Genomic DNA, 10,836 nt, shown 5'->3' on the forward strand with positions numbered 1-10,836 from the left:
TTGGCTCATTTTAATGCAAGTAAGTTATATTCAATATACAGAGGTGATGACTGACTGATTATGATTTGCTAGAGTTTTGTAAATGGACTGTTATTTATGTATGTTCAGAGCGGTGCAGGCTGGTGGGAGGAGCTAAAGGATGGGTTAATTTTAATGGATGGAATGGAGTTCACAGGTTTGTTTTATTCCATTCCAGCCATTACAATGAGTATGTCCTCCTATAGCTCATCCCACCAGCCTCTGGTTCAGATTAAGCGTCTCATTACTGAGAATTTACTATCGTGAGTAGATTTATCATACATTTAAGTTTAATAAAAAAAGTAATTACTATGAATCATACTTGTTAATTTGAAATAATTACAAATCAATCGCTGAAGATTTTAATAAAAATCTGTGTAATAAAATCAATGTGGAACATCTACCACTAGATGGCGCAAAAGGTATGCAATCGACAGTCATGAAGTCATTGTCCCCCCCACTGTTTTTGGTTAAACTCATTGGACTGTTGCCGAACAGTCATCTCCGCCATAAACACTTCACCAACGCAACACAACACAACAAGCCCGAATGGAGACTTGAAGCTTAATCAGACAGAGATCATGTCTAATTTCGTGGAATTGGGTAGGTCAAGGTTTTTAAACTTTTTTTTTTCCTCCATATTTGACAGTTTGGAACATAGCATTTAGCTAAGTTAAAACTCATGCAAATCTAGCTAGCTAACATTAGCTAGCAGCAAACCGTCAACAACAGAGATAGCTAGCTAGCTGTCGTTAGCTAGCTATAGTCTTATTTATACTTCATTCAAAGAATAGGAAATAGTTAACCAACGTGCTATTTGACGATTGATTAAACAACGTGCTATTTGACGATTGATCTTTTGGCAATGTTTAGTTAATGATTATGCTGTCTATAGTCAACGTTAATAAACAGTGCTGTTTTTCACAAGGGAATACAAAGCTGAACAATCTGCGGCGTAAATTAGTTGAACATTCCTGACTGTTCTTCACCAGCCTGTCAAAGAATGGTGTGAGGTCAGGCCTACACCAAATTATGTAATGCACAGTGGATAGATTAGGCTAATTGCTTAAAACTGTATAAATAGTCGGCCTAGTCTCATTACGAGTGTAGCTTGCAGACTGTTTAGCTGAAAACTGCACATATGAACCTAGCCTAAGTAATGTCAGAATCAGCTGTTTGTCAACCAATTATTTATATATACAATAGATTACTGACGAGCGCTGTTTTGAAGCCATCTTGGCACTTCACCCGCTACATAAATACGTGTATTGTCTACATTCGTTTTTTTTCCACGTTTATTCTATTAGACACATTGATGCATACATAGAAATTATATTATGTAAGCTAAATATTAAAAAAAATACAATTTAATATATTAACTTTTTCCCTAAAGTCCAGGCAGCAGAGAATTGACCCTGTCATATATTTATTTAGTTGGTGCTGTATATTTAAGCAATAAGGCCCGAGGGAATGTGGTGTATGGCCAAAATACCACGGCTGTGGGCTGTTAAGGACATGCAACGTGGAGTGCCTGGATACAGCCCTTTGGCCATGTACCACAAACCCCAGAGGTTCCTTACTGGTTACAACATAATTAGATCAGTGAACAAGTCATTTTGTTTCATACCGTGGTGTAAGGTCTCATATAACACGGCTTTCAGCCAATCAACATTCAGGGCTCAAACGACCCTGACTATTATAACCTTGGGGGGGGGGGGGGGTTCAAGCCCTGAATGCTGATTGGATAAAAGCTGTGTTATATCAGACCATATCACCGGTATGACAACATGTATTTTTCCTCTTCTAATTATGTTGGTAACCAGTTTATAATAGCAATAAGGCACCTCGGGGGGGTTTGTGGTATTCATTAGTTTGTTTTGGACAGATGCCCGACTGAGCATTCAACTCAATGCATCGTCAATGAGCGCTGATGAAGATTTAATCAAAAGTGCATTACAGTGGCTTGGAAATATAATGACATTCAAAAGGAGGCAAATAATGAGAAGGACAACCTTTCGTCATCATTCGTCATCCTTTCGGCATCCCCAGCCGCGCCCTCAGAGCATGCGCAGACCAGCTGGCCGGTGTGTTTACGGACATATTCAATCAATCCCTATACCAGTCTGCTGTTCCCACATGCTTCAAGAGGGCCACCATTGTTCCTGTTCCCAAGAAAGCTAAGGTAACTGAGCTAAACGACTACCGCCCCGTAGCACTCACTTCCGTCATCATGAAGTGCTTTGAGAGACTAGTCAAGGACCATATCACCTCCACCCTACCTGACACCCTATACCCACTCCAATTTGCTTACCGCCCAAATAGGTCCACAGACGATGCAATCTCAACCACACTGCACACTGCCCTAACCCACCTGGACAAGAGGAATACCTATGTGAGAATGCTGTTCATCGACTACAGCTCGGCATTCAACACCATAGTACCCTCCAAGCTCGTCATCAAGCTCGAGACCCTGGGTCTCGACCCCGCCCTGTGCAACTGGGTACTGGACTTCCTGACGGGCCGCCCCCAGGTGGTGAGGGTAGGCAACAACATCTCCTCCCCGCTGATCCTCAACACGGGGCCCCACAAGGGTGCGTTCTGAGCCCTCTCCTGTACTCCCTGTTCACCCACAACTGCGTGGCCACGCACGCCTCCAACTCAATCATCAAGTTTGCGGACGACACAACAGTGGTAGGCTTGATTACCAACAACGACGAGACGGCCTACAGGGAGGAGGTGAGGGCCCTCGGAGTGTGGTGTCAGGAAAATAACCTCACACTCAACGTCAACAAAACTAAGGAGATGATTGTGGACTTCAGGAAACAGCAGAGGGAACACCCCCTATCCACATCGATGGAACAGTAGTGGAGAGGGTAGCTAGTTTTAAGTTCCTCGGCATACACATCACAGACAAACTGAATTGGTCCACTCACACTGACAGCGTCGTGAAGAAGGCGCAGCAGCGCCTATTCAACCTCAGGAGGCTGAAGAAATTCGGCTTGTCACCAAAAGCACTCACAAACTTCTACAGATGCACAATCGAGAGCATCCTGGCGGGCTGTATCACCGCCTGGTACGGCAACTGCTCCGCCCTCAACCGTAAGGCTCTCCAGAGGGTAGTGAGGACTGCACAACGCATCACCGGGGGCAAACTACCTGCCCTCCAGGACACCTACACCACCCGTTGTTACAGGAAGGCCATAAAGATCATCAAGGACATCAACCACCCGAACCACTGCCTGTTCACCCCGCTATCATCCAGAAGGCGAGGTCAGTACAGGTGCATCAAAGCTGGGACCGAGAGACTGAAAAACAGCTTCTATCTCAAGGCCATCAGACTGTTAAACAGCCACCACTAACACTGAGTGGCTGCTGCCAACACACTGTCATTGACACTGACCCAACTCCAGCCATTTTAATAATGGGAATTGATGGGAAATGATGTAAATATATCACTAGCCACTTTAAACAATGCTACCTTATATAATGTTACTTACCCTACATTATTCATCTCATATGCATATGTATATACTGTACTCTACATCATCGACTGCATCCTTATGTAACACATGTATCACTAGCCACTTTAACTATGCCACTTTGTTTACTTTGTCTACACACTCATCTCATATGTATATACTGTACTCGATACCATCTACTGTATGCTGCTCTGTACCATCACTCATTCATATATCCTTATGTACATGTTCCTTATCCCCTTACACTGTGTATAAGACAGTAGTTTTGGAATTGTTAGTTAGATTACTTGTTGGTTATCACTGCATTGTCGGAACTAGAAGCACAAGCATTTCGCTACACTCGCATTAACATCTGCTAACCATGTGTATGTGACAAATAAAATTTGATTTGATTTGACTAGATGGACTTCAGATGCAGTATAAATTTTGCTTGCTAAAATTGGGGGAACGCACCGGATTTGAGCTTTTTTGACAAACCTTCCTAATGACATTACCATCTGTCTAAAGTCAATTTGACGACATGATAATGCTGGCAAAATGGTTTCCTACTAAATATTTTACAACTTTTAGCAATTTCATTGTATTTCGAGGCAATAGAGTGTAGTTTAGATTAAACAGTAGTTAGTCTCCGTCCAGAATGACTGGGCTTATCACCACTTTGCCTCGCAGCCTACTGTACATGGTAAGCTGGTGCGCACCAGGTTGTACCTCACATTTTAGTCATGGAAAACGGTTGAGGATTTTTCTGCAATATTCACAACATATTGACATAATTATAATCTTTATTGAATAAAAAATAATTTTGGCAATTACATGTGGAAAAGTGAACATTATCAAGGCAGCAGCAGATTAAACAGAAAGTGAATTCTCTCCGCCCTCTCTCCCTGGTTTCAGCTTGCAGATATCACTGTCTAGCTGGCTAGCTTTAGAATATTTTATTAGCCGTACAAGTGACAAACTTTGCTATCTTATCGACATATGGCAGTACACAAAATCTTATTTTGCCAGCTAGAAAGAAACAGACACACATTAATTCAAGAATGGAGGAGGATAGCTAGCTATAGCAAGTTAATGTTAGCTGATGACTCTTTAACAAGAAGTAACTGAGACAACATTGGAGTGTGGTATACCGCAGGGCTGCAGGTTAGGGCCATTATTGTTTTCTGTTTTTACTAATGACCTTCCACTGACCTTGAACAAAGCATGTGTGTCTGTATGCTGACTACTCCATAGTATACACGTCGGCTGCAACAGTAAAATAAATAAATGACACCCCAACATAGAGCATTTTGGGACAAAACACTCGCTCAACACTAAACCTATTTAGATATATTATTGAATAATGTGTCAATTGAGCAAGTTCAGGAGACTATAAACTGCTGGTTGTAACCCTAGATATAAAGATATCATGGTCAAAACATATAGACCACAGAAAGTTGGTGGCACCTTAATTGAGGAGGATGGGTTCGTGGTAATGGCTGGAGCGGAATCAGTGGAATGTTATCAAACACATGATTTGATGCCATTCCTTTCGCCACCGTTCCAAGCATTATTATGAGCAGTCCTCCCCTCAGCAGCCTCCACTGATATGGTTGCTAAAATGGGAAGAGGTATGTCCATGATAGGGTGTTGCTCTGCCTTCTTGACATTTCAGTCCACCAGACAAATCCTACAGGCCCTAGTTTTGTCGCACCTGGACAACTGCCAAGCTGTGTGGTCATGTACAGCAAAGAGGGACATATGTAAATTGTAGTTGGTCCAGAACAAGCAGCACTTAGATGTACACAGAGGGTAAGTGTCAGTAACATGCATGTCAGTCTCTACTGGCTCAAAGTTGAGGAGAGATTGACTGCATCACTATTGGTCTTTGTGCGAGGTGTTGAAGGTACCGAACTGTCTGTTCATGCAGTTGGCACAAAGTTCAGACACTCATCGGTACAAAACAAGACATGCAACCAGAAGTCTCTTCACATTCCCTAGGTCCAGAACAGAGGCTGGGAAACACACAGTATTAAAGAGCCATGACTACATAGAGCCATGACTACATGGCTAGAAATAAAATCAGATAAAATAACACCTTACTGCACACAGGGGACTGTGAAGGGACAGTCATTTGATATACAGTACCTTTGGAAAGTATTCAGACCCCTTGACTTTTCCACATTTTGTTACGTTACAGCCTTATTTTAAAAAATATATATTAAATTGATGAGGGAAAAAAACAATCTACACACAATACCCCATAATGACAAAGCAAAAACTTTAAGCTCATTTATAATAAATGTTTTTTAAAAACATATAATTTATGTATTCAGACCCTTTACTCAGTACTTTGTTGAAGCACCTTTACAGCCTCAAGTCTTCTTGGGTATGACGCTACTAGCTTGGCACACCTGTATTTGGGGAGTTTCTCCCATTTCTTCTCTGCAGATACTCTCAAGCTCTGTCCGTGTAGCGTTGCTTCATAGCTATTTTCAGGTCTTTCCAGAGATCTTTGATCGGTTCAAGTGAAGGCTCTGGCTGGGCCACTCAAGGACATTGAAACTTTTCCAGAAGCCACTCCTGTATTGTCTTGGCTGTGTGCATGCAGGGGCATTGGCATTCAGGCCAAATAGTTAAATCTTGGTTTCATAAGACCAGAGAATCTTGTTTCTCATGGTCTGATATTTATTTTGGCCAACTCCAAGAGAGCTGTCATGTGCCTTTTTCTGAGGAGTGGCATCCATCTGGCCACTCTGCCATAAAGACCTGATTGGTGGAGGGCTGCAGAGATGGTTGTCCTTCTGGAACTTTCTCCCATCTCCACAGAGGAACTCTGGAGCTCTGTCAAGAGTGACCATCGGGTTCTATGGTCACCTGGTCAGGGACCAAGGCCCTTCTCCCCCGATAGCTCGGTTTGGCTGGCCGGCTAACTCTAGGAAGAGTCTTGGTGGTTCCAAACTTCTTCCATTTAAGAATGATGGAGGCCACTGTGTTCTTGTGGTCCTTCAATACTGCAGACATTTTTTGGAACCCTTTTCCAGATTTATACCTCGACACAGTCCTGTCTCGCAGCTCTACGGACAATTCCTTCGACCTCATGGCTTGAATTTTGCTTTGACATGCACTGTCAACCTTAGGACCTTATATAGACAGAAGTGTGCCTTTCCAAATCATGTCCAATCAATTTAATTTACCACAGGTGGACTCCAATCAAGTTGTAGAAACATATCAAGGACGATCAATGGAAACAGGATGCACATGAGTTTCATTTCGAGTCTCCTAGCAAAGGGTCTGAGTACTTATCTAAATAAGGTATTTCTGATGTCTAAAAATCTGTTTTCGCTTTGTCATTATGGGGTATTGTGTGTAGATTGATTCAATTATTTCACTCAATTTTAGAATAAACCTATAATGTAAGGTTGCAAAATGTGGAAAAGTGAAGGAGTCTGAATACTTTCCGAATGCACTGAATGTCGGCTATGTGTGACGTTTTAAATGAATGTAGTTCAGTCTTTGACTAATAATGTTCTATATTATGTCATGTTTCCATTGGACCCCAGGAAGAGTAGTTGCTGCTTTTGCAGCGGCTAATGGGGATCCTAATAAATACCAAATCCTAAGATCTAAAACTAAACTATTCCAATTAGTAAAATTCACAATACACCCCTCCAAAGAAATGCTGGCTCCTTTTTCAGTTTAGCCCGCCATCCACACACAGACAGTTTCGGTCCCAGCCACAGAGCTCTATACAGAAACAAACAAATATTTTCCCATAGAACAAGCCTATCTATAGTATGACAGCAGTTACCAGCTACCAACAGCTGGCAGACATGTTAATTTGGTTATTTTAGCATTAATCCTTTGACTGAAGCCCTCCTTTCATTGTTGATAGCCATGGAATGTGCCCCGCAGATTGACGAGTAGATGTCAGATTTGCTCCTCTCATTCTCTCAAATGTATCCCACTTTTTACGAAGTGTTTAATTTGCGTCGCAATAGAGGCATACTCACGTTTGCATAGTAAGTGTTACACCCTGCTACCACACAAAGCTTAGCCATCTTGATGAATAAATATGCAATTGCTAGCTAGCTCCATACCACTAACACACAAGTCGTTTTTTATTATTTTTACCCACAAGTATATGAAGGCTGAGCATGCATCTTGATTTCCTCACTGTGGCGCTGACCGCGGGGAGTTGTGGGATTGTTTCTGAAGTTAGAGCTGATTTTGAGAGAACCTCTTTTACCCAACTTTTAGAACAATATTACAGTATTATAAAAATTGTTCTAAGAGTTTGTAATTTGGCAAGGTTTTCTTGGGGGCCTCTAAGTTATTGAGACTCTTTCTCAATGACAGAAACACATATAATAGTAACTTAAGAGAAATAGCTGCTACATGCCTTTAATGTTTACTTTATATATATATATTTTTAATCATACTTTCTCCACTAGAACAACAAAAAATACTTAAATACATGTAATTTTGTCCTAGAAACATTTAATGTAAATACTGTAGAAGTCCATTCATTCCTATGAAGGATTGCTTCTTCTGGGGAGTGCCAATATGGCTGACCGGTGGCTTCAAAGCTTCTCATTGGCCAATACATATCTATATCCCTGGATTGCTAATGATATGTATCTATCATTGATGTCAACATATTGTTTTTATATGATACATGTATTTTATATTTCTTTGCTAAATCTGCAGCTAATAATACTGTATAGCTGTTTAGTGTCATTAGAAATTAAACTGTATTTCCATGTCCATCCAGGAAGGGGAAGAGGGGAGGGAAAAGACCCAGATGACTTTTCGGAGAGCGAAGAGGATGTCTCCTTAGCTACAGAGCTCCGTCTTGTCCTGATCGGAAAGACAGGATCAGGGAAGAGTGCCTCTGGGAACACCATCCTGGGCCGCAGGCACTTCCTGTCAGAGCTCAGCGCCAGCTCAGTCACCCAAGTCTGTGAACAAGGCAGCGCAGACCTGACTGAGGAGGAGGAGGAAGGACAAGGAGTCGGGAGGAAGAGGACGAGAGTGGTGGTGGTAGACATGCCAGGTTTTGGAGACACACGCTTTGATGCTGAGCAGACTCATTCTGAAATAGCCAAGTGTGTGGCACTGTCTGCCCCGGGCCCCCATGCATTCCTCTTGGTGATCCCACTGGGTCGCTACACTGAGGATGAGGACCGAGCCGTGAGGGACATGGTCCATATATTTGGGGAGGGTGCGATCCATGACCACACACTAGTCCTGTTCACTCGTGGTGATGATCTAGAAGGGAGGGGGATGGAGGGGTACCTCGGAGCCAGCGCCCCGGTGGAGCTGAAGGCCTTGATGGAGAGGTGTGGGGGCAGGTACCACGTCCTCAACAACAGAGACCCAAGTGACCTGCACCAGGTTGTAGGGCTGCTGGAGAAGGTGGAGAGGATTGTGGAAGAGAACAATGGAGGCTTTTACACCAACACCATGTTCAGAGAGGCTGAGGCTGCCATCAGGGAGGAGCAGGAGAGGATGGTGAGAGAGAGAGGGGAGGGAGAAGGCAGTGATATGACGGACAGGGAGAACAAGATGGCTAAAAGGCGGAAGTGTGATCTAGAATGGAGTGGGAGTGGGTGGGATGAGAGTAGGGGGGCAGCTGTGGGAGGTTCAGGATTAAGGAAGAGAGACCTGGAGAGAGCAGGAGTAAATGAGGAGGGAAGGAATGTGGAGAGGTGGACAGAAGAGAGGAAAGGAAGTGCTGTTAGCCTCCCGAGGGACAGAGGGGACAGGTGGAGGCAGTTGTTCAGGACCAGGCGGCGGGGCAGCGACAGGACCTTGAGCAGGAGGCAGTCTTTCCTCTCTGCCCTGGGGCAGTTCAGGAGGGAGGCCGCCCTTTCTGAGAAGGTCCTAGAAAGAGTGAAGATCCTGGTGGCTGCTGGAGCCACTGGCATGGTCGTGGGGGCAGTGTTCGGGGCGGCTGCCCCTCTAGCTGCAGCGGTGGGAGCTGCAGCCATGGGGAACACTGTGGGCTTTGCTGCTGGGCAACTGGCTGGGATGTCTGTGGCAGGCGGCACAGGGATGGGTAAAGCTGTGGGCGCCATAGTGGCAGCAGCCGCAGGGAAAACAGCCATGGCTCTCGGGGCAGCGACCGGAGGAGTGCTGGGGGGATCTGTGGGCGCCCTAGCTGGGGCAGAAGCTGCCAGTCCTAGGGCAGCTGCCTTGGATGCTCTAGGGCAGGTGAGCCTGATTGGGACTGCAGCAGTAGGAGTTGCAGCAGGGGTGGGGGGTGCCATGGGGGCAGGAGCGGCCCTGGGGGCTGCTCTGGAAGGTGCAGCTGTCAGCACAACTGCCCTGACAGGGGTGGGCACCGCAGCAGGGGTAGTAGGTGTGGCTAATGCTACTACAGTAGCAGCTGGGCAGCAAGCAGTGGCCACTGGGGGCAGTGTTGCAGCTGGAGCAGTTCAGTGTGCTGCCGCCGCTGTGGCAGATGGGGTGGCTGTGAGTGGGCCAATGGTTCAGGCCGGTGGGGTGTGTAGATCTGCAGGGCATGTTGTTTCTGGTGCCTGGGGCTCCATGGGAGCGACAGCGTGCATTATGACAGCGGTGGCAGAAATAGGCAAGGCTGCAGCGGGAATTGCCCTGGCAGGAGGGCTGGTGGTGAAGGTAGTGAAGGAGAGGGTCAGGAACAGCAACAGCTCAGCAGACACCAACTACACAGAGAAGAAGTCCTATGAGATCTACTGGAACAAATAAAGGACAGTTAGGCCTGCCATACCACCAGACCACAGAAGAAAAAGACACTCTCAGGACCTTTCAAAATGTGGATTCAGGTTCAATCATTAAGCAACTTATCTCAATTATCAATAAAGGCACGTCGCAAGTCTTTGTTCCTTTCACTGGCAGTGGATGGTGTGATTTCCTCTATTCCATGTTAATAAACTATAACTCTTCTGCAGTGAAGTGTCTTCCCACAATATTACTGAACTATCGTTTTAGCTTTGTTCAAGCACTTATCGTGGTTATTTGAGCTTTTTGGTATGCACTTACACCATTTGTGTGATTACTTGTGATCCCATAGTTATTTTTAATTCATTATAGGATATGGTTTTCTACTGTATTCAGTCAAATTAGTAGTTTACTGTTTTAATGAAAGACATGCAGATTTTCATAAATCCACAGATATAATCTACGACATTTTAGTCGGGTCCAGTATTACAAAACATTATTTTTTAGCTCTTATTCACAACTGAAATGATGTACTGTATAACACACATTTCACATTGTGTTCAGTTGCAGTGTTGTGGCTGTTTGAAGGGGAAAGAATTGAAATGCGTAATAAAATGAAATCTGATAAAAAATGTCCTTGTCATTTTCTCTTTTA

At 44.2% G+C, this 10,836-nt stretch overlaps 1 protein-coding gene across 1 annotated transcript; it reads left to right on the forward strand.

The window, feature by feature from the left end:
* Nucleotides 1–508: 508 nt before the first annotated feature.
* On the forward strand, nucleotides 509–10,813 carry LOC124015866. The gene is made up of 2 exons (XM_046331342.1): nucleotides 509–621; nucleotides 8,251–10,813. The coding sequence occupies exons 1-2, from the start codon at nucleotides 600–602 to the stop codon at nucleotides 10,206–10,208; spliced, it is 1,980 nt and encodes a 659-aa protein (XP_046187298.1). The 5' UTR covers nucleotides 509–599; the 3' UTR covers nucleotides 10,209–10,813.
* Nucleotides 10,814–10,836: the final 23 nt, after the last annotated feature.

The sequence above is a fragment of the Oncorhynchus gorbuscha genome, linkage group LG26 (assembly GCF_021184085.1).
Source record: "Oncorhynchus gorbuscha isolate QuinsamMale2020 ecotype Even-year linkage group LG26, OgorEven_v1.0, whole genome shotgun sequence".
In the NCBI taxonomy this organism is placed as follows: Eukaryota; Metazoa; Chordata; class Actinopteri; order Salmoniformes; family Salmonidae; genus Oncorhynchus; species Oncorhynchus gorbuscha.